At 44.7% G+C, this 23,528-nt stretch overlaps 2 protein-coding genes across 2 annotated transcripts in view; both read left to right on the top strand.

Moving 5' to 3' along the window:
* NUP133 (nucleoporin 133) overlaps nt 1-15,580 on the top strand; it is a 59,156-nt gene extending 43,576 nt beyond the window's left edge. The window contains exons 21-26 of the mRNA XM_022553119.3: nt 2,724-2,859; nt 4,443-4,561; nt 6,108-6,188; nt 6,932-6,996; nt 8,289-8,377; nt 12,810-15,580. Coding sequence (XP_022408827.1) covers nt 2,724-2,859; nt 4,443-4,561; nt 6,108-6,188; nt 6,932-6,996; nt 8,289-8,377; nt 12,810-12,946 — 627 coding nt within the window. The 3' untranslated portion in view covers nt 12,947-15,580. The remainder of the gene's footprint in view (nt 1-2,723; nt 2,860-4,442; nt 4,562-6,107; nt 6,189-6,931; nt 6,997-8,288; nt 8,378-12,809) is intronic.
* A 5,413-nt stretch (nt 15,581-20,993) lies between these two features.
* ACTA1 (actin alpha 1, skeletal muscle) lies at nt 20,994-23,153 on the top strand. Its single transcript, XM_022553171.2, has 6 exons — nt 20,994-21,153; nt 21,259-21,583; nt 21,666-21,827; nt 21,929-22,120; nt 22,207-22,388; nt 22,488-23,153. Exons 1-6 carry the CDS (start codon nt 21,025-21,027, stop codon nt 22,629-22,631), a joined length of 1,134 nt encoding a protein of 377 aa, XP_022408879.1. The 5' UTR covers nt 20,994-21,024; the 3' UTR covers nt 22,632-23,153.
* Nucleotides 23,154-23,528: the final 375 nt, after the last annotated feature.

Here is a 23,528-nt window from a genome sequence, read left to right as displayed (position 1 = left end):
GTTAGCTCATCTCTAAATGTTTGATAGAATTCACCTGTGAAGCCATCTGGTCCTGGACTTTTGTTTGTTGGAAGATTTTTAATCATACTTTCAATTTCATTACTTGTGATTGGTCTGTTCCTATTTTCTATTTCTTCCTGGAAGAAATAGAATGGAAGCTTATACCTTTCTAAACATTTGTCCATTTCTTCCAGGTTGTCGTTTTTATTGGCATAGCATTGCTTGTAGTAGTCTCTTAGGATGCTTTGTATTTCTGCAGTGTCTGTTTTAACTTCTCCTTTTTCATTTCTAATTTTATTGATTTGAGTCCTCTCCCTCTTTTTCTTGATGAGTCTAGCAAATGGTTTATCAATTTTGTTTATCTTCTCAAAGAACCAGCTTTTAGTTTTATTAATCTTTGGTGTTGTTTTCTTTGTTTCTATTTCATTTGTTTCTGCTCTGATCTTTATGATTTCTTTCTTTCTACTAACTTTTCTTTTTCTTCTTCTTTCTCTAGTTCCTTTAGGTGTAAGGTTAGATTGTTCATTTGAGACTTTTCTTGTTTCTTGAGGTAGGCTTGTATAGCTATAAACTTCCCTCTTAGAACTGTTTTTGCTGCGTCCCATAGGTTTTGGGTCGTCGTGTTTTCATTGTCACTTGTCTCTAGGTATTTCTCGATTTCCTCTTTGATTTCTGCAGTGATCTCTTGGTTATTTAGTAATGTATTGTTTAGCCTCCATGTGTTTGTGTGTTTTACGTTTTTTTCCCTGTAATCGATTTCTAATCTCATAGCATTGTGGTTGGGACAGATGTTTGATATGATTTCAATTTCCTTAAATTTACCAAGGCTTGATTTGTGACCCAAGATGTGATCTGTCTTGGAGAATGTTCCATGTGCACTTGAAAAGAAAGTGTAATCTGCTGTGTTTGGATGGAATGTCCTGTAAATATCAATTAAATCTATCTGATCTATTGTGTCTTTTAAAGCTTCTGTTTCCTTATTTTTTTTCATTTTGGGTGATCTGTCCATTGGTGTAAGTGAGGTGTTAACGTCCCCCAATATTATTGTGTTACTGTCAATTTCCTTTTTATAGCTATTAGCAGTTGCCTTATGTATTGAGGTGCTCCTATGTTAGGTGCATATATATTTATAATTGTTACACCTTCTTCTTGGATTGATCCCTTGATCATTATGTAGTGTCCTTCCTTGTCTGTTGTAACATTCTTTATTTTAAAATCTATTTTATCTGATATGAGTATAGCTACTCCAGCTTTCTTTTGATTTCCATTTGCATGGAATATCTTTTTCCATCCCCTCACTTTCAGTCTGTATGTGTCCCTAGGTCTGAAGTGGGTCTTTTGTAGACAGCATATATATGGGTCTTGTTTTTGTATCCATTCAGCAAGCCTGTGTCTTTTGGTTGGAGCATTTAGTCCATTCACGTTTAAGGTAATTATCAATATGTATGTTCCTATTACCATTTTCTTAATTGTTTTGGGTTTGTTTGTGTAGGTCCTTTTCTTCTCTTGTGTTTTCTGCTTAGAGAAGTTCCTTTAGCATTTGTTGTAGTGCTGGTCTGGTGGTGCTGAATTCTCTTACCTTTTGCTTGTCCGTAAAGCTTGTGATTTCTCCATCGAATCTGAATGAGGTCCTTGCTGGGTAGAGTATTCTTGGTTGTAGGTTCTTCCCTTTCACCACTTTAAATATATCATACCACTCCCTTCTGGCTTGTAGAGTTTCTGCTGAGTAGTTAGCTGTTAGCCTTATGGGAGTTCCCTTATATGTTATTTGTCATTTTTCCATTGTTGCTTTTAATAATTTTTCTTTGTCTTTAGTTTTTGTCAGTTTGATTACTGTGTCTTGGTGTGTTTCTCCTTGGATTTATCCTGCCTGGGACTCTCTGCACTTCTTGGACTTGGGTGGCTATTTCTTTTCCCCTGTTAGGGAAGTTTTTGACTATAATCTCTTCAAATATTTTCTCTGGTCCTTTCTCTCTCTCTTCTTCTGGGACCCCTATAATGGGAATGTTGATGTGTTTAATGTTGTCCCAGAGGTCTGTTAGGCTGTCTTCATTTCTTTTCATTCTTTTTTCTTTATTCTGTTCCATGGCAATGATTCCCACCGTTCTGTCTTCCAGGTCACTTATCCGTTCTTCTGCCTCAGTTACTCTGTATTGATTCCTTCTACTGTAGTTTTCATTTCAGTTATTGTAGTATTTATCTCTGTTTTTTGTTCTTTAACTCTTCTAGGTCTTTGTTAAACATTTCTCGCATCTTCTTGATCCTTGCCTCCATTCTTTTTCCAAGGTCCTGGATCATCTTCACTATCATTATTCTGAATTCTTTTTCTGGAAGGTTGCCTATCTCCACTTCATTTAGTTGTTTTTCTGGGGTTTTATCTTGTTGCTTCATCTGGGACATAGTCCTCTGTCTTTTCATTTTGTCTGTCTTTCTGAGACTGAGGTTTTCATTCTGTGAGCTGCAGAATTGTAGTTCTTCTTGCTTCTGAGAGCAAATGTTTTATACATGTCTCTTTTCCCAGTCATTAGTGTGGGTGGCTGATACTTTATGTGTAATTACTCTCAGAGTATGGTACTCATCTGTTTTTAGGCTTGCTAGCAGTGACTTGATCTTTCATTGATACAGCTTGGGGGGAAACCAAGTTTGGGTTTTACTTAATCTTTATTGCAACTTGAATTAGTATCCAAGATTTTATCATAGTTTTCATATTTTGTTTATTGTAGGCTCATGCAACACTTCTGGGTTTGGCAAATATGGAAACTCGTTACTTTGCAAAGAAAAAAACCCTTCTTGGCTTGAGTAAATTGGCTGCATTAGCTTCAGACTTTCCAGAAGATACACTGCAAGGAAAAATTGAAGGTAAAATACAGTATTTGAACAAGAAGACATACAAATCAGTCATACTGTCAGTGTATTCTTAGAATGTGCTCTTGTTATCATTTAATGGGGTCCATTAGAAACAGGAGCCATCTCCTTTGAGAGGAGTGCTTTCTATTCAGTGTCCTTAGGCAATTACTCAGTTACATAATTAGGATTCTCTTTTTATGGAAAAGTAATTTGTGCCTTAAATAAGAATTCCTAAAGAGTAAATTCAAATGATTTGAACAGAGTACTCTGATTACACCCCTAGTGACTCATATGCTAAGAACAAACTGCAAAGAAACTTGACGTTTACTCAGTGGGTTTGCTGTAGGTGGTGGTAATTCTGTAGTGGTGGTCTGCTGTAGGTGGTGGTTTGGGAGATTCTTCCTCATTCTTTTATTTTTAAACGCTAATAGTGCCTTTTGTTCTAGAGAAGTGTGTATATGTTCTGCAAGGCTGGCTGGTAGTCTGAAAGGGGAGCTGTATTTTAACCTGCCCACCAGAGTTAGATCATGTTAATCAAAATATCTTAACACAAGGCTTTATTATTGCTGGTTCCCCCCCAACTTCTGGTCATCACTTTGCATTTTGATCACTTCTTCTTAGCTTTTGCTTTCTTAGCACAATGAGAATATTTTCAGGTCTCAGTAATTTCCTACAGACTATTATCACAGTGTATCTAATTGAAGGGAGTAGATTTTTAAGAGATAACTTTCTATTGGTTATACAAGTTTAATTATGGAAATTAGTAAAGTATAGAAAAAACAACAACAACAAAATAAATTGTCTATAATCCCACTGCCCTAGAGATAATTATTGTTACTTTTTTAATCCTCCCAGTCTGTTTTCTTAGGTATGGAAATTACACAAAACAGTTTTGTTTAATTTTTACAAGCTTGGGATCATGTGGAATGATGCCAGTATTTGAATGAGCATATCTGTGATTTAGTCACTCCATTTTGCTGTAACTGCTGTTAGCAAACAGTTCTCCGTCCTTTTTTCCTGCAGCCCAGCTCATTCTCGTGGGTGAAGCCAGGTTATGATAGTTTATGTAAATCAAAAGCCCCTGTCACCCTATCGTATGGCGATAAATAACCATTGCTGGGTAATAGGTCTGGTGCACAGTCCTCTGGCTTGTGTTTTTCCTGGCATGTACTCGTGGTGGCTTTTAAGTAGATCATTTCCCTTAGTGAATGAAATTATACTAGAAACTCTGGTAAAGTGAAAAGCAGTACTTTACAGAGTAACCTTAAAATGGCCTGAGAGACCTCAGATTTGGGGGACTTGTGCTTCTGAAATCCATCTGCTCTACAGTTGCTTCAATCGGTAGGTTTGTTTTCTTAGCTCTTCTCTCCCCTCCTAATATTTCTGGTTGCTGTGATAATCCACATGACTTGGATCAAACCCTGAATATTTGTAACATAACTAGGAATCAAGAATAAGCAGAATTAATAACATTCTAGGATCACTGAATTAGTGATGGGATTACCTTTAGAGCTGTTCCATTTCTTTTTAAATTTAGATTTGTTTATGACAGAGCAAAAGTGAATGTTTCCCCCTCCCCCTGTGTTGCCTCCTAGAAATGGCTGAGCAGGAGCGCTTCCTACTGCACCAGGAGACGCTGCCTGAACAGCTGCTGGCCGAGAAGCAGCTGAGTCTCAGTGCGATGCCGGTACTGACTGCACCACAGCTCATTGGCGTACGTGCTTTTCAAATCCCTGCACCACTTCGTAGCCTCAAAACCACCTCAGTGTTTCCTGGACCACGTAGTACAGTTCCTCAGAGTAGTCATCTCTCCATTTCTTATTTTCCTGGTCACTTTCCCCTGGAGTCAGGTGTCAGAAGCTGCTTAGGAGCAGGGTGCCAGTTAGCAGAAAGCAGTGGGTCAGCCTCTGCCCCCCATAGCTCTCTGCCTGTTCCTCAAGACGCTTATCCAGGCGACCAGAAGAAATTACTCCCATTGTGCTTTTCTAGTACAGGACAGATGTGTACCATGAGACATAGTTCAGGCTCTTCAAAAACAATGGTTTTAGGAACTGGATTTGCATAGCCTCTAAGTGCCATCGTCACCATTTCCCTCTGCAACATAGCACATTCCTGAGGACATAGCTAGATTAGGGGCTGCAACCCAGATACGGTAATTTTGTTGCTGTGCACACTTAATAGCCTTAATTCTGCTTCTCTCTTTTCCTTTCAAGAAAGCATTTCCAGTGCAAAAGCGGTGTCATAGAATCACCTTGAATTGCCCTAATTATGTTACTAAGAAAGCAGACAATTCAAAAACTTCAGTATTTTAGTCATTATTAGTAACAGATTTCCTATCATTGAGCTCACAGCACCCTCTCCTGATAGAGCACATTTAATTTAAAAATCTAAAGGGCTGTTGCCTCTAAGACTCACCATTATTTTATGTATTGGTAAGAAGGAAAAAGTTGTCCAACTTTACCTTGATACTGAATCAATTTTAATACTACCTTCCAATTTCAGGGATGTTAACATTGTGGGGAAAAAAGGTTCAGAAACAGTGAAATAAAATATTGTTTTCAAGTGTTGTAAGACAATGACAACAAGTAGATAGCTTTTCTTCTGAAATGGTTTGAGTGTTGTCTTTGCTGTTAAAGGATTATATGCAGTATTTTAAAATGAAATTTGTTATGTTATAAATAATTTTTGGAAAAAGAAGTTAGGAAAAATTCAAATTGATATTGTTAATAAGGCAAGCATTTTTCTGATTATAAAGTTACGGGACATTTATGATCATATATAGTCAGCTGTGATCTACCCAATCAGGGGTAAGCATTGGTAACATATTGGTGTGTTTTGTTATCTCTTAAGTAAACTGTAGACCAACTGCATGCTTTCTCATAGGTCTCAATTTTTAAAACTATTGCAAGGGCAACATTTCAGAAGCATTATAGCCAGCTTTAAAAATGCAAGGGCAACTGTTTATTACAGAGTATGCTTGAAAGAGTACTGAAATGTATACTATCTTGAACTTATGAATATAAATTTACTGGCATTTTAGAAGTATATATACCAAGTTATACAAGTTAGTTACTGAGAATGAACATAGGTGTGTTTTAAAAGACAGTTTGCTGTGAGGTAGATGGAGTTTAATTTCCAAACGTGTTGCTGTTCTTTGCTATAAAGATACCTGTAGACGTGATGACTTCTCTGTAAATCTCTCCAGTCTTGGTTATATGAAGAGTTAAAATAATTCTCTACCTTATTTTAACTTGCCATAGCTGTATATCTGTGAAGAAAACAGAAGAGCTAATGAGTATGATTTCAAGAAAGCTTTGGACTTGCTTGAATATATTGATGAGGTAAGTAAAATCACTTGATGATCTCAGGCAAGGATCACAATTTGTGTATGATTTTCTGTAGAACTGAGTACATCTTGAAAATGTCTTAATTTTAAAAGACTCTCAAAAAAATAAAAGACTTTCTGGTTCAGCTACCCGTAACTCTTGGAATACGTATAGCTCTTTAGAAAAGCTGTCAAGAGATCTCACCTCTTGATAATTCTCACACATTTCCAGGTGTCTTTTTCCCTGCACAAATAAAAAATGTTGCTTTTCAAGGTCCTGACATATTTTTTCTCTTTCATTTATTGAGTCGTTGTTAGTTTCTCAAACTGATATGCTGCTTGTCAATTTATTCTTCATAGTATTCACCCCAAGAGAAGCTGTTTCTCAGCCTTCTTTGAAAAAAAGATTATAATGATAATTCTGTAGGGTGAGTAGTCGGCCCTGCAATTGAAAGTAGTTTGGTAGATTATAAAGACAATAATATGTTGGCTTTTTTGTTACTCTGTTTAAAATCTTGACTCTCTCAAGCTTCTTGATAAAATCAGATTATCTCAGAATAATCGGAAACAAATTCACACAAAGTTAATAGTTTTACTCTTCTGAGTAGTATTAACGTCTCAAAGAAAGGGAAATTTTTTAAAATTATAAATTAAAGCATAATAATATTTATGTGGAATTAGGAATTGACATAACTCAAATTTAAGCATGTATTTTTTTAGATCAGGACGTAATGAGGATTTTTTTGTTTTGCTGTGAAGGAGGAAGATATAAATATAAATAATCTAAAACTGGAAATCCTTTGCAAAGCTCTTCAGAGAGATAAGTAAGTTCCCATAGTGTGAATATAAGACATGGTTTTGGAAAAGGACTCTTTAGGAAGATTATGATACCATACACATCAAATCGTTTTGTAACCTAATTGTATTGTAACGTATATTATAAAAATGTTAATGGTTTCATTAGCAATCCTAATTTTTTTATTCAATAATTAAGGAATAGCTTAAGGACTTGGGACCACTGATATAATTCTCTACTTTTGATTTTAAATTTTACACTGTCAGTTAGCACAGAAATGTGTATGTTCCTTATTTTCACAGAAGTTGGGCCAGTTCTGCCAAGAAAGACTTGAGGCTACAAATTTTTTTTTTTTGAATAAGAAGTTAGTACAGTTTGAGAACCAGTACCCTCTTCTAAGTTATTGCGACATCTTTTTCACTGTAATCTCCCTACGTAGGAGGATTTCTGTCCACTGGAACGGTGGTATTAAGATTCAGTGGCAAAGAGAGACAGAATAATCAGCTGTAGAGGTGGATTTTTCCCACGGAAAGAATTTTAAAGAGAGCATGACTTGAGTGCTAAAAGCCTTCTCTACTCGGTTTTCCTTTTTCCTGTGGCTTTGAGAAATTGCAATGGAACTATTTTTACTAAAGCATTTCTTCCTTTAATCACTCCCAGATAGTTAAAATTGTTGTCAGATTTGGTCTTGGAGGTCATCCTCCGAAGCATCTAGCTCTGCCTGTTGGATTCTCCTTCCCAATCATAAAGGATGTATTATGTCATTTGACTGGAATACCTTGTCTTGGCTTCCTGATTAAACACTCTACGGTATCATGAGGGATATAGCCATTGATTACTACAAAGGGGTGGTTCTGTGGGCTTGTATTTCAGTAGTAGATAATCTCAGCTAGATAAAGAAAACTTTTTAGGTTACACCAGACACTGGTTGCCATTTTACTTTTATGAGAAACAGAATATAACATTCTTTAACTATCGCCTGTGCTCTGAAGGGCCATACTTTAGGGTCGTTACTAGGTTGTTACATATAGAATTTTCTTGGGAAAGATACCTCACTACTTGGTTTTGACATCAAATACATGCTGGTTATATTGGGCAAATAGCTACCTGAGTATAGCATCTCCTATCTAATAGAGAGACTCTGGGTATATCCAACATTTAATAAAGCTCCTTTATTTAAATAGTTTTCAACAGTATCACAAAACTCAAGATTCTTCACCCCCTACAAACATCAAAACAAATCCACAATAGCAAACAAGTCATTTGTTTCAGATTATGGCCACAGTTCCATTTTCTCCTCACAGTGATTTTGTTTTCTAGCTGGTCCAGTTCAGATGGTAAAGATGATCCAATTGAAGTATCTAAAGACAGTATATTTGTGAAAATCTTACAGAAACTTTTAAAAGATGGTAAGTGGTTTGTTCATGTTGGAAATTAGTGTCACTCCTCAGTTTTAGAATCTTAGAATAATGGGGATTTGCCTAGGTGTCAAATGCCAGGGGGTTAAAATTAAACGGTATCATACTTAGAATTAGAGAAACTTGTTTAAAATAAAGGGAGGGCTCTTTCCTCCCCTACATGTTGGGGAGCTGTGTCATGGTGGAGTTGCCGTCTGCTTGGCCACTTAACTCTTGTGAAGATTGAAAACCTAAAATGTGACTTTTTTGGTATATCCCGTACTGAACTGGCCATACCACGCCTGAGAGCAAACTACAAAATGTTTTATCAATCCATTTCGGACATTAATACTATAAAATTAGTTTTAAGAACAAAATAAGGGGCTTCCCTGGCGGTCCAGTGGTTAAGACTTCACCTTCCAATGCAGGGGGTGCAGGTTCGATCCCTGGTTGGGGAGCTAAGATCCCACATGTTTCAGGGCCAAGAAACCAAAACATAAAACAGAAGCAATATTGTAACAAACTCAATAAAGACTTTAAAAATGGTCCTCGTCAAAAAAAAAAAAAAGAACAAAATAAAAGGAGACAGGGAGTATGTTTTGTATATGTTTTGTACCTAAGACAAGTGAGCAAAATTCCATTTGCTGATCGAGGTGCAAGTAAGTAAAGAAGCGTTTATGGTTAAATGTTTATTATGAAGGGAGAAGATGAATTAGAGGGTACTTAACTTTAATATAACTGGAGGTTAATATATGGAGAAAGACTAGAGGTGAGAGATTTTCCACATTTTATACATGAAGACAAGTGTGGCTCATTTGTTGTAGAATTATTAAATCAAAATATATGATGATGGGCTTCCCTGGTGGCGCAGTGGTTGCGAGTCCGCCTGCCGATGCAGGGGACACGGGTTTGTGCCCCGGTCTGGGAAGAACCCACATGCTGCGGAGCGGCTGGGCCCGTGAGCCATGGCCGCTGAGCCTGCGCGTCCGGAGCCTGTGCTCTGCAACGGGAGAGGCCACAACAGTGAGAGGCCCGCGTACCGCAAAATAAAAAAAAAAAAATATATATATATATATGATGATAATGCAGGCAGTGTGCAAAACAGGCTAACCTAGTGTTTACCAATCTTTTCAGATGTAAGGACACTCTCTTTAATACCAGCTGGAAAAAAGTACACAGTGACAAAAAACCACAGTAAATTCAGCAGCCTTTCTAAATGGATGTGGATTTTATTCATGATGCTGACATTTACACACATTCGGAAATTTCTGTACATAATATATCTGCAAGACACATTATTTAATCTACATAAGACATGTGCGGCCCAGTGCCTGGTACATAGTAGTCACCCAACAAACGTTTGTTCTTTGAATGCCTAGAAGTATTTTACAGATTCATAGCCCCAGTTCTTCTGTAATAGATTCCACTCTGCGGTCCTCTGCTTGAGAATCACTGGCTTAACCGAAATGACGGGGGCCTCAGAGAAGCACTGCGGAGCTCACCACACCAACCAGTGTGCCGAGGGTAAAGGGCGCTGAACTCGGTGTTTACACGCCAGAAGTTCACTCCAGATAGAGCTGTCCACCTCAGCATTGACCTGGGTGTTTACTTATGAAAAATGAATACTTGACTACCCCACATTGACAGTAGATTTACTAAATGCTTTTACTTTCAAAGATGAATAAATAACACAAAGGCAATTAAGCCTTTTCATTGTCAAAAAAATAAAAAATTAAATAATGAAGGGGTATAGCAAAAGAAAATATCTTTTGCTTAAAAATACTTGAAATTCAGACAGAGTTAAAATATATCTATTAAGCTTTCTCTTTGCTAGATTTGGAATTGAAGAAATAACTGGATATGGTTGATTTCTCTGTGCTGTTGAAGAGATTCATTCGGACCCAAATCTGATGCTTTCCATGAAGTTAGCTCTTGTAAAGGTGCCACTGAACCGAATTGTGGCTAATTAAGTATTTGGTGCTATTTAAAGTTCACTTTTCAGTTGTTGCTATTTTTAGATTATAACTCATAGATGGAAAACAGAAATAGAAACCTATAATTTTACAAAAAGAATTATTAAATTTTGACCAAAGGACAAAAACAAGTGGAAACTATTATATATAAATTATAATGTGTAATGATATAATATATAATACATATATATTAATAACATACATTTATAATATTATATATATATTATAAAACCAAGCCAAAGACATTTATTTTTGGAACCTTTTAATAATATAGCTTCCATGTACAAGAATAAATGTTTTTTTTGTTTTTTGGTTTTTTTTAAAATTTATTTTATTTATTTTTGTCTGTGTTGGGTCTTTGCTGTGCGCAAGCTTTCTCTAGTTGCATCAAGTGGGGGCTGCTCTTAGTTGCGGTGTGTGGGCTTCTCACTGCGGTGGCTTCTCTTGTTGCAGAGCATGGGCTCTAGGCGCACAGGCTTCAGTAGTTGTGGCACGTGCACGCAGTAGTTGTGGTGCAGGGGCTTAGCTGCTCCACGGCATGTAGGATCTTCCTGGACCAGGGCTCGAACCCATGTCCCCTGCATTGGCAGGTGGATTCTTAACCACTGTTCCACCAGGGAAGCCCAAGAGTAAATGTTTTTTAAAAGGCAGATTCTGAAGGTAGATATAGATAGCTTCACATTGTATTTCATAGACTTGGGCAGCCCAACAATTACTTCAGCCTGTGGAATGAATTCAGCCTGCAGATATATTTAAATTAGCCACCTGGAGCTTTTCAGTTTTTACATGTTATTAAAGTACATTATACATACAGAAAAAAATGCACGTCATTGCATGGAGTATAACATTTTTCCTAATTAGTCGCTGGCATTTAATAGTTGAGAATAGTTCTTACGAAAGTCTTGTTTTCTGACTTGTCTTAAAAATCAAAAGGTTTGCCTATACCAGACTGAAATATTTACCTGGCAGCTGGCAGCTGGAGCTGATGAGCACTGCCCACTTTGAATGGGGCGCTGGTCCTAAGTTTACCAAAGTCCCTAGGCCATCTTCCTCATGGTACCTGCCAGGGCTTTGCAGGCGTTTGAGTTTTTTTGACTCCTGCTCTAAAGAAAAATAAACCATCAAATATTATGTCTAACAGAAGGCATGCATTATAAAAATAGAAGTTAAATAAGATGGTTTTTTTAAGAGAATTAATCTTTAGGAAATTAATGTGATATTTTCACAAGTGTAATGCTGTTTTACAGAGAAAAAGTCTCTCTTGAAAGTGTGTTAATTGTAATAAATGATATATAAATATTGCAGATTTAGTCTCATAACACTTATTATGAGATTTTTTATTGTATAATAAAGTATCAAAAATGGTGCTAGGCACTTAGATGGTATTAAAAATAAACAGTATTTGATTTTGAGAAACTTATGATAATGTAACAAACTATAAAATATTGTCTTATTAATTTAAAATGTTTCTTCCAGTTCTCTTTATTTATAAAATGAGAAAAATCGTACATACTGTTTTGTGACTACACAGATGTGCACTGGCTTTCCAACTCAATAGAGGACTGACTGATGAAGACATGGTTCTTCCCCCTCTCCAGTCGTAGAGAGAAACTGTAATACGTTTGGCGACACTGTAGATAGCTTTCACGGCAGTGCTTCTACTAAATTATTTTCCTGAATAGGAGAATATTGTTTGAAATACTTGTTTTCTTCTCTTTTTTTTAAATTTTTAAACAATTAAATAAACTTGAAATACAAAAAAAAGTTGATCAACTTCAAGGAAAATACATATTACCAGAGTTGACTCTAGAAAATTATTTTTAAAAAATTAAGCAGACCAATCACCCCAGGAAAAAAACATTAAAAACCGGTTCTCAAATAAGCACCTCTGCAGTGAAGCATTTCTAGAGTGTGGGAAGACCACCCATCCAAGCAAAACAGTGGATCTTTGATCTGGGGGACAGATAAATGTCTGAAAGTCTTTTAAGAAGATTTGGTATAACTTGTCTTCCTTGATAATTCAGATTCCTGTCTTTCAAATTTTACATGTGGATTATAAGCAATCTTTCACTGATACCTTCTACCTCTCACTATACAGCTGCTTAGAAAGCTGCTTCCTCGGGCTTGAAATACTTATTTTCAAGTGAATTAGTTTAAAACTTCCACACCGAAGGAATGGCTTAAGCTGTGGAGAGAAATGAAAGTGTTTCAGATTGTATTAAAGACTTTAAATAGAGTGGCTGTTTTGACCACTAGGGCGAAGAACAGTCACGCAGCCCCTGCTAAGTAAGGAATGTCATATTCTCAGGCCTAGCCTGGCAGATGGGAAGGAATTTAGAACAGAGTATTTCCCAATAGCAGAGTGACGTTATATTTTAAATAGAAGCACAGGTGTTTTTATCATCAGTCATCTCAGTTCATTTGAGAGTTATGTGAAAAAAAAAAAAAATGTTCTGTGTTTGTGTTTATAGGCATTCAGCTCAGTGAGTACCTGCCAGAGGTGAAGGACCTGCTGCAATCAGACCAGTTGGGAAGCTTGAAGTCCAATCCTTACTTTGAGTTTGTTTTGAAAGCTAATTATGAATACTACGTCCAGGGACAAATGTGATTTTGCTAAAATGGTCATTGTTCCTGAAAATTTTTATGAGTGTGTCCTTATAAAAATTTTAGGCCTTAAATATCTAGAAGTTTGTACAGTTTTATAACATGTATTCCTGAATTTTTTATACTGTATTTGGAAGCTACTACAAAATAGTTGTATGACTGTGGTTTTAGTTTTTGGTTACATGATAATTTTTTCTTCCTCTTTTCCTTCTGAAGTTTATCTGTGGGTTTCATACTTGCTACCCTTCCTTTTTATCTCACTCCATCCAGGGCCCTGGTTCTGGCTACACGTATGCACGGGTCACTTCTAGGCTTCAGCCTCTGTAACTCTAAAAATGGAAAGAGTGCACTAAGTTGTCTCTGAAATTGCTGTGGCTCTGGATGTTACGTACTGGACAGTGTCTGGAATATTTGGTGTCCATTTTGGTTAGGTCTGGGGAAAATATCTAGTGGGGTAAATGTCAAAATTTGCCAACTTATTATGAAACTAAAGGACAAAGTGGGCCTAATTCATTGTGAGCTTGATAACTGATTACTTCACTGGGAAAAATGTCAGACTTTTCTACATAAATAATAGAGTATTAATAAAAGTATTTTGGTGAATAAAACATATTTATGTGGCTTTCTCATCTATCTATAAGTTACCATATAATGGGTTATAACCTGTCAGTATGGGGATTCAGTCAGGTTTATGCATGTTCAGGATGATTTACGCTGAATTCCATCTTTACCACAGTCTGTCTAGCTAATCTAAGGTGTGTGTAATGCTAGAAACCTTATAGGTTTTCTTAATGTGGCAACTGATTTAACTGAAAAGTAGTTGTTCTCAAAGGTTTGTCCTGACCAATGTTGTCACTCAGTTTTTATCGGGCTTTAAGTAAAGATGGAGTTGCTGGCATATTCAGGCTTTGGCCCAGTTGAATCCTCACTAAACAACTTGCTCCAGCAGCTGAAAAGGTCAGGAGTTAAACATGGTGAAGAGAGTCCGGTTCCCGGCTTCACAAAGTGCAGCTCTCGCGCGCTGTCCCCTGCAGGCTTCAGACCCCGCCTCTGAGCATGTGTGGAAGGACGGGTTCATGGAGGAGCTGCTCTCGGCCGTCACCAAAGGAGGGAAACGGGCAGCCTCGCCTCTGTCTGCAGCGCGGGGCGCAGTTAGGGATATCCTGAAGGGCACTAGGGGAAGTTAGGGAGAGGAACTTGTCAGACAGCACAAGAAATGGTTGAATTCTTGTGTTAGAAGACTGGTTTTACAGGGCCCTACGGTTCTCACCTGTGAGATCCTGTCAGGTGATGCTGTGACTGGGACACAGGACCCTGCCACCTTCATGCGCTGCCACAAACCCAGTTATCCCCGTGTGACGAAAGCCAGTCTGACGATGACCCCGGCCCATGGACCCGAGGATGTGAAGCTGCCGCTGTCACAGCAGGATGGATAGTCGTCTCATTTTGAGGGAGAAAAAGGCTCTCTCTTCTACCCCTGTTAGAGATGGTAGCCATAGCTCCAAAATGGTTGGGTTTCTTAAAAATTATTTTAACAGTAGTAGTGAAATTAAGGCCTAAAATATTGAGTAATTTTTTCTTCTAAATTTTAAAAATTTGTTGCACAACGTAGTCTTCATTAAAGAATTACTGATTTTTATATAAACTGAGTAGTTGACGATGACAAAGTGTAAAGGTGCTGTAAAGGTGAGCATGTTTACTAGGAAAGAGAAAGTGTACTGACTTGGAAAAGGTTTTCTTCACTCCTGTCTTTGAACGCTGCTTGAAAAGTCACAGCTTGTGGCCCCAATTAAATCAAACAGGAAGGTTGGGGGTTTGATTGTGAGCAACAGGCTTTGTGTGTGGCTGTGTTTTAGGAACTTTTGAACGTGTCGAGGATTAAGACAGAATTTGAGAATCACAGCAAGAGACGGTGCTGGAATTCTTGGTGAGGTGGAAGGCGACTGATGCCCTCAGTTTTAGGGATTTCGTTTCTGAAGAAAACTTTTTAGAAATCGGGTTGTGCTGCTTTTTTTACTTTGGGGTCTGAATCGTGTTTTTCTCACAGCTTCACCCTCCAGGTGTAGGGGGCTGTCAGGAATCGGTGTGAAGCACACTCCTCGAGGTGACTGGGCCTGAAGGAGAGCCACGCCGAGGTGACTGCAGCCTCGCTCCCCACGCACGTGTGCGTTTTGAGGCTAATAACTACGAAAGTATTAGTGTAGCCCACCTACCTGTTCCTGGAGACTTTATTCAAGGAATGCTTCTAAAGAAAACAGCTTTCTATATTCCTACGTAAAATTCACTCATTAAATACCAAGGTATAAGTACTGTAGAAAATGTGAAACCTATTAGGAAAAAAGAAGTGCGTGGAGGAAAATAAACCCCTGTAATCCCACCAGCCAGAAATAACTTCAGTTACCATTTTGAAATATATCCTAGATTGTGCATGTATCAGTATTTGGACTGTGCATGTGTTACCTTTTGTAACCTGCTGATTTTGATGTGAGGTATTGTGAGCATTTCTATGTATCTTTAATCTGGTATTTCTCAACCTTTTTATTTTTAACATCTTTATTGGAGTATAATTGCTTTACAATGGTGTGTTAGTTTCTGCTTTATAACAAAGTGAATCAGCTGTATGTATACATATATCCCCATATCTCCTCCCTCTTGCGTCTCCCTCCCACCCTCCCTATCCCACCCCTCTAGATGGTCACAAAGCACGGAGCTGATCTCCCTGTGCTATGCGGCTGCTTCCCACTAGCTATCTATTTTACGTTTGGTAGTGTATATATGTCCATGCCACTCTCTCACTTCGTCCCAGCTTACCCTTCCCCCTCCCCGTATCCTCAAGTCCATTCTCTAGTGGGTCTGTGTCTTTATTCCCATCCTGCCCCTAGGTTCTTTATAACCTTTTTTTTTTAGATTCCATATATATGTGTTAGCATACGGTATTTGTTTTTCTCTTTGACTTACTTCACTCTGTATGACAGACTCTAGGTCCATCCACCTCACTACAAATAACTCACTTTCGTTCCTTTTTATGGCTGAGTAATATTCCATTGTATATATGTGCCACATCTTCTTTATCCATTCATCTGCCAACCTTCCTTTTCATTATCACTCCTCCTAAGGAGACTTCTTAAGACAATTTTCTTTAATCACTCTGCTCCCTTCACCCCCCTGAAAGTTTAATACCACAAATCTATTGTATATCTTTTTATGTACCACAGCCTTTGGAGCCACACATCATTATAATATCTAAGATTTTTTTTTTAACCCCCTAAGAACCAACTTTTCCCCCTTCAAGAATGTATGTCTTCAGGGGCTTCCCTGGTGGCATAGTGGTTGAGAGTCCTCCTGCCGATGCAGGGGACGTGGGTTCGTGCCCCGGTCCGGGAGGGTCGCACGTGCTGCGGAGCGGCTGGGCCCGTGAGCCATGGCCGCTGGGCCTGCGCGTCTAGAGCCTGTGCTCCGCAACGGGAGAGGCCACAACAGTGAGAGGCCTGCGTATCGCAAAAAAAAAAAAAAAAAAAAAAAAAGAATGTATGTCTTCAGTATTCTTCAAGGTACAATTTTTTTTAATGACTGCCTGACACTTTACCATATATGGCTGTATCATAATTTAACAGGTCTCTCTCTTCTTAACAGTCTTAAAAACACTTGGGTTAATGGTTTGGGGTTGGGTTGGGTTGGGGTTTTGTCTTTGTTTTTTTTCTTACCGTAATACTGGAATAAATCTTTGTACAAAAATCTTTGTTCATTCCAGATACATTTCAAATGACACCGACTCTTCCTGTTCAGTTAGTGATGACATTGATAAGCGGTCAGTGAACTGTTCTAATGATTTTTAGTGTCCTTTGCTCACCTCCCCACTCTGACCTCCTCCAAACACTTAGAAGAAAGGTACTGTCCCATTTATCGTTTCTTGTGTTCCAGGCACTTACCTAGTTTCAACCTTGAAATCAGTCTTAAAGGAGTAGATGGTATCCTCAGCTGAGTGTCTCTGGAAGCCACCGGCCCCAGGCCACATACTCCGTCAGAGGGGCGGGTACACCCAGATGTGCTTTACCAAAGTGCAGGCTTTCTTAACTAGTGGGCTGGGGTGGGGACGAGGGGAGCGGAGGGGGAGGAGAAGGGGAGGAGGCCAAAGGAAGCCTCGGATGGAATCATTAGTCCCTTAGAGATGCCAAAGCAGAGCGAGTCCCAGTCTGGGAAAACCAGTAGAAGATCGAAGTCCTCTCTTCCTGCCTGCCACGGTCAGCTGGACATTTCTGGATGTGTGGCTTGGGAGGGCAGTGAGTTGGTTTTTTCTTTTACCCCCCTGCTCACTGGAACGCTTCTGACTCTGTGCCTTGCCAGGCAGCCCCCCTCCCTGTTCTTTTTGAGATGACAGAGGATGGCTGCACATGGAGCCATGGCTTCATTTAAGATGTCTTTGGCCCTTCACTGGAAGAGATCCCTCGAGGATCTGTTATATTCCCGAACATACCAAGTGTTGGAGGAGGTTAAAGGGAGATAGAAAGCAGCCCGGAGCACTCCTAGGGAAGGGTGGGTCTCCCAAGCCCCTGTGTGTCCCAGGACGTGCTGTCTGGCTCATGGAGCCTTGGTTTGCTTCTTTTTAAAGCTAACGCAAATAGTACCTGCCTCATGTACCTCCAGACAGTTACAGGATTAATGGAACAACACAAAAACATGTGAAGCACTTTACAGATTCGTGTCTAAATAGGTAGGAAACACAGTAGAAGGCTTAGACTGCTTGAGATTGGGGACCACAGATATGTGAGGAGCTGAGGGGATGCGGCTGGATTGGGTGTGAGCACAGTGGCTGGGCCCTAGTAGAAGGGCCTGTCAGAGGATCGAGCTAAGGCTGCCCCCGAAAACTTAGAAGCAGGAGCTCTATGTCGAGCATACCCTGCATGGCTGACCTTTCCTCAGAGTGTCTCTCAAAAGGCTGTGCAAGCAGTGACCCATTTACTCAGGCGTGGGGTGCTGGGGTGATCCCCAGAGTGTACATGTATGGAGATGGCCTTCCACCTGCTCCTCAAGGCCATTTATGAGCCAATGAGAACTCAGCAGGACCAGGATGGGCCCGCGGCCGCCCTGTGGTAGCCCTTGGGTACTATTTCAACCCGCGCAGGCGTCCCAGCTGGCGTTCCCAAGCCCACCTCCCCAAGGTTTGCTGTACCAGCAGATCTCCGCTAGCTTGTGACTGCTTGATTCATAGCTTTTCATGTGTGTCTGAATCTAACAGACCCTGAGATTAGAAAAGCTCGCTATAGGAGAGGAGTTGCCCTGAGCAACAGTTCTGGCAAATACAACCTCCTTCCCCTTTAAGATGTCAACCAAATTCTTAGGTATTCAGTAAATGACAGCATACTTCTTCCTACCTTCAAGACCAAAATTTATTTATTCCCCTTACGCTGTACATAGAGTGCATTTGCCAGGTTTTGTTTTTTTTTTCTAGTGTCGCCACTTCACACTGCCACAGCAGGACACAAGGTATCGAAAATGAAATGTAGCTCTGTCCATTATTCATTCATTCTCAAATTTCAGAAACTGAATATGAAGCCACAGTGACATTATACTCATACCGAGGCCCCGTACTAACCAAACTCCTTATTTTGTCATTGACTTTGGCCATTTTGGGGAAGGGCTGCCATGATGTGGGCTGCGGAGAAGGGTTTCATATACTTTTATATCCCTCCTCAAGAGGACCCACACCTGGAGTCCCACCACCAAATGTGAATGGTAGCTATTTTGGGAACACTTCAGCACATCAGAAAAATGAGTGGTTCCATTCTGGCTCACACCGCATCACTGATGTACCCCTTAAAGCATGTCACTGAGTTCATCACAGAAAATTGTTTCTCCTTGTGCCTTCCACAGCAAGGTTAGAACTGTTCTCATCCGGGAGCAGAGGTGGGGGGGGGGAGTGAGAAGCGCCAACTGGGTAACCTCCTCTGACCCCCACTCCACCTTACCATAAGTAGATAGATCCAAATCCTTCTAGAAAATTAGAAAGGCATATCCCCATATATCAGCGGTATAAATAGAACCGCTTCAGCAGGCTCTGGTGGACCGGTGACTCTACAAGGTGGATTGGGAAGCGGCCGGCCTTGGCTGCGCATCACCCTCTAAATATAACGATGAGTTTGTTCAGCCTTTGCAGCAGGAAAACGTTTTGCCCATCCTAGAGCGCGACGTCCTTGTCCTCTTTACCGAGAGGAGGGACGGGCGCGGCTTCATCTAGTAAGAACACCTCACCGTTCCCACCTCCAGGTCATGGGCTGTGACCTTTGCCTTTCGGCCCCAGAAGCAGGGCCCTCAGTGAGCTCCGCCAAGGATGCGGGAGGGTAGGGCGCTCCGCGCGGCCCGCCGCACCCCGGAGCGCGCCAGTCACGCCCTGAAATTCACTGCCTTCACAAGCCCCCGAGCGCTCCGCGCGTCCCCGAGGCGGGCAGGTCCACGGGCCCTGGCTTTGCGCCCGGCGCTGCCACAGCCGGCCCGCGCCTCCTCCCCGGCGCTCCGCCCTTGCCTCCCGCCGCTAGCTGTCTGCCCCACGACAGCTGCGCGCCCGCCCGCCGCTGGTGACCCTCTCCGGTGGGGGTGGGGGCCGACGGGTCAGCCCTCTGGATTCGGGGAGCTCGGGGTCGGGGGAGAGACCATGTTCGCTGGGGAGCTGGCGGGAGGGGTCGCCTGCCTCCCCTGCCCGGGACGCGGGTGTGACTGCTGCTCCCCCGGTCCTCTCGGGCCCACCACTTGAACACGGCTCCCTCCTCCCTGGAGCCGCACTTGAGGTTCTGGGGTCTAAGCAAAGAACCCGAAGAAGGGGCGAAATGTGGGGCGCACCTCCCCGAGGCCCAGTGCGCGCGCAGAGGCCGGGGTCGGGGCAGGGCGGCGGCGGCGGACAGGTGCAGCCCGGGGCGCAGGCGCGCTGGCGCACGCCGCGCACGCGGTGACCCTCGCCGCACCCCAGGCCCTCCGCCGGGCAGCTGCGCGGGGTCGGGAGGGGCCGACCAGCGGGGAGACGCTCCATATACGGCCCGGCCCGCGTTACCTGGGCTCGGGCCAGGCCGCTCCTTCTTTGGTCAGCGCGGGGGACCCGGGCGGGGACCCAGGCCGCGAACCGGCCGGGGGAGGGGGCTCTAGTGCCCGACACCCAAATATGGCTCGAGAAGGGAAGCGACATTCCTGCGGGGCGGCGCGGGGGGAGCGCCCGAGGGCTATATAAAACCTGAGCTGGGAGACGAGCGGCCACCGCAGCGCCCCAGCCGGAGAGCAGCAGGTGTAGCCACCCGCCGAGGTAGGCGGGGTCGGGGTGGGGACAGGGGGACGGGGCACCACCGAAGGGAGTCCGGAGAACTCCGGGTAGGGCCCGGCCGACTCACTATATCAGTCCCAGCCCTGCGTCCTCAGTGCTGCGCCTCCGACCCCAGAGCCACGTGCGCTTTAAAGAAGAGACAGGAAACCTTCGTCCTTTGGAAACTTCTCCAAATTTATGCCCAGCCCCTTGGGGCTGCTCTCCCTGACACTTAGTTTGTGCCCAAGTAGATGAAAGGTTTTGCTCTAGTCGTCCTCAGGGCAGTTCCGTCCCAACCGAGCCAAAGGACAGCAAGGGCCACTACTCCCCGGGTTCGCCGTCAGGCCCAAGGGCGCCTCGGTTGTGAGTCTGGTGTGTCGTGGGGGTCCGGAATAGGCCATTCGTCCCCGGGTGGAGCGCCCAAACCCTTCCCACGGCGTCTCCTTTCACCCTCACAGTCGCCCAGCGGGCAGGGTTCGCGGACCTTGACACCCTAGGTGAGACCCCGGAGGTGTGGAGAGGGCGGCGCCTGCAACCAAGGAAGAGAGCCCTCGGGGACAGTGTGCCCTGGGTTCCCGGATGGAGAAAAGCTCCGTGTGGTCTCCCCCCAGCGCAGGGCCCGGCAGCGAAGCTCGGCCCGGGTGGCATTAATTGCTTCCCCTTCGGGACCGCGCCGGGCTGGGGGCTGGGGGTGTCCATAGGCCCCGGGGGAGGGAGGGCGCTCGGGATGGCGGGGCCTTCCGCCTGCCACGCCGAGCGTCTCCACGGCCTTCCCGACCTTGCAGAAACCAGACACCATGTGCGACGAAGACGAGACCACCGCCCTCGTGTGCGACAATGGCTCCGGCCTGGTGAAAGCCGGCTTCGCCGGCGACGACGCCCCTAGGGCCGTGTTCCCGTCCATCGTGGGCCGCCCTCGCCACCAGGTCAGGCTGCCAGTCCGCGGAGGGAGCCGGGCCGGGTACCCGCTCAGCCCAGCCCCGCGCCACCCGGAGCCGCGGTAACGAGCTCGTGGTGTCTCCGCTCCGCAGGGCGTCATGGTGGGCATGGGGCAGAAAGACTCCTACGTGGGCGACGAGGCGCAGAGCAAGAGGGGTATCCTGACCCTCAAGTACCCCATCGAGCACGGCATCATCACCAACTGGGACGATATGGAGAAGATCTGGCACCACACCTTCTACAATGAGCTCCGCGTGGCCCCCGAGGAGCACCCCACCCTGCTCACCGAGGCCCCCCTCAACCCCAAGGCCAACCGCGAGAAGATGACCCAGATCATGTTTGAGACCTTCAACGTGCCGGCCATGTACGTGGCCATCCAGGCCGTGTTGTCCCTCTACGCCTCCGGCCGTACCACCGGTGAGTGCCCGGAGCCGCCCCACCCCCTTCCCGAGCGCCGGGCACTGAGCCGCCGCTCACCCCCCGCCGCACCTCCGCGCAGGCATCGTGCTGGACTCGGGCGACGGCGTCACCCACAACGTGCCCATCTATGAGGGCTACGCGCTGCCTCACGCCATCATGCGTCTGGACCTGGCCGGCCGCGACCTCACCGACTACCTGATGAAGATCCTCACCGAGCGCGGCTACTCTTTCGTGACCACAGGTGCGCTGCGCCCCGGGCTCCCCGGGCGGGCGGGCAGGCGGGCGGCCCGCGGGTCCCAGGGCCCCGCGCTGAGGGCTCCTCTCCCGCTCCGCCCCCCGCAGCCGAGCGCGAGATCGTGCGCGACATCAAGGAGAAGCTGTGCTACGTGGCCCTGGACTTCGAGAACGAGATGGCCACGGCCGCCTCCTCCTCTTCCCTGGAGAAGAGCTACGAGCTGCCCGACGGCCAGGTCATCACCATCGGCAACGAGCGTTTCCGCTGCCCGGAGACGCTCTTCCAGCCCTCGTTCATCGGTGAGCCCCGAGCGCCCGCCCCCCGGCCCCCGCCCGCCCCCGGGGCCCCTCGCCCGCCCGCTCACGCTCCTCCCCGTGGCCCCCAGGCATGGAGTCGGCGGGCATCCACGAGACCACCTACAACAGTATCATGAAGTGCGACATCGACATCAGGAAGGACCTGTACGCCAACAACGTCATGTCGGGCGGCACCACCATGTACCCGGGCATCGCCGACCGCATGCAGAAGGAGATCACCGCGCTGGCCCCCAGCACCATGAAGATCAAGGTGGGCGGCGCCCCCCACCCCGCCCCGCTTCCCCGGCCCGCGAGGGGCTCCGGGCCGCGGCCGCGTCCCTGACGGACTGTCACTGTCACTGTCTTGCAGATCATCGCCCCGCCCGAGCGCAAGTACTCCGTGTGGATCGGCGGCTCCATCCTGGCCTCGCTGTCCACCTTCCAGCAGATGTGGATCACCAAGCAGGAGTACGACGAGGCCGGCCCCTCCATCGTCCACCGCAAATGCTTCTAGACGCCTCTCCGACAGCCGCGACTTCTCCCCAGGACGACGAATCCGCTTGCGGCGCAGGCGGCTGACCTCGAGCCACCGCGCGGCAACTGCCCTCCAACCACCTGCGCTGCTGCCGCCGCAAACCGACACTGTTTATAACGTGTACATACATTAACTTATTTACCTCATTTTGTTATTTGTAAAACGAAGGCCTGTGGAAGGAAATGGAAAACTTGAAGCATTAAACTCAGCCGTTCTGTTATGCTGCGTAAAGTTGTCTGTTGTGTTTATTTGCGGGGGCGGGGAGCGGCCGGGGTCGGGGAGGAAGAGGGACCCCATCTTCCTCCATCACTTTGCACAATACTCCGAATGAGTGCACGCCTTTCAAGACCGTAAGTTAAGTCTTCCCCTGCTCACGGCTCTTCCCTCTGGCTCAGATCCATTCCCCAGACTGGCAGGCGCGCCGGGGCCCGACTTGACCTTCGGGCGTGTCCGGCTCTGCACTGCGCTCGGGTCGGCGGCGGCGCTGGGGCCGCGCGCGGGTGGCCAGGGGACGCCGCAGGCAGGGCGCTGACCGTGGTGCTGGGCCCAGGGACCGCCTCGCAGCGCGCACTTACGCTCCGCCCGCGGCGGGCGTGGCCTTACAGAATCCGGGTTCCCTCCGGAATCTGCGATCTAACTGAAAGGGCTGTGTTCATTTGTAAGGGAAGATCCCCACTTCTCTTCCCGATTGGGAAGTCCTTTGCTTCGTACCAGGTGATGGTGGCATAAAGAAGCGCCCTTTCCAGGGTGGGGCGGGGGAGGAGCAGCGCTCAGAGGTCGGAGGAGGGCGAGGAAGGACCAAGTGAACGCTCCAAAAGAAGGACAGCGCATCCTAGGCGGGGAAGGGCACTGGGGGCCGGCCAACAAGGAAATGCC

Source organism: Delphinapterus leucas, chromosome 16 (genome assembly GCF_059928025.1).
Source record: "Delphinapterus leucas isolate spDelLeu-1000000601 "Yukka" chromosome 16, BTC_Dleu_Yukka2, whole genome shotgun sequence".
Taxonomy (NCBI): Eukaryota; Metazoa; Chordata; class Mammalia; order Artiodactyla; family Monodontidae; genus Delphinapterus; species Delphinapterus leucas.
Note: the sequence above shows the minus strand (reverse complement) of the source record. Positions and strands in the feature narration are given on the sequence as shown.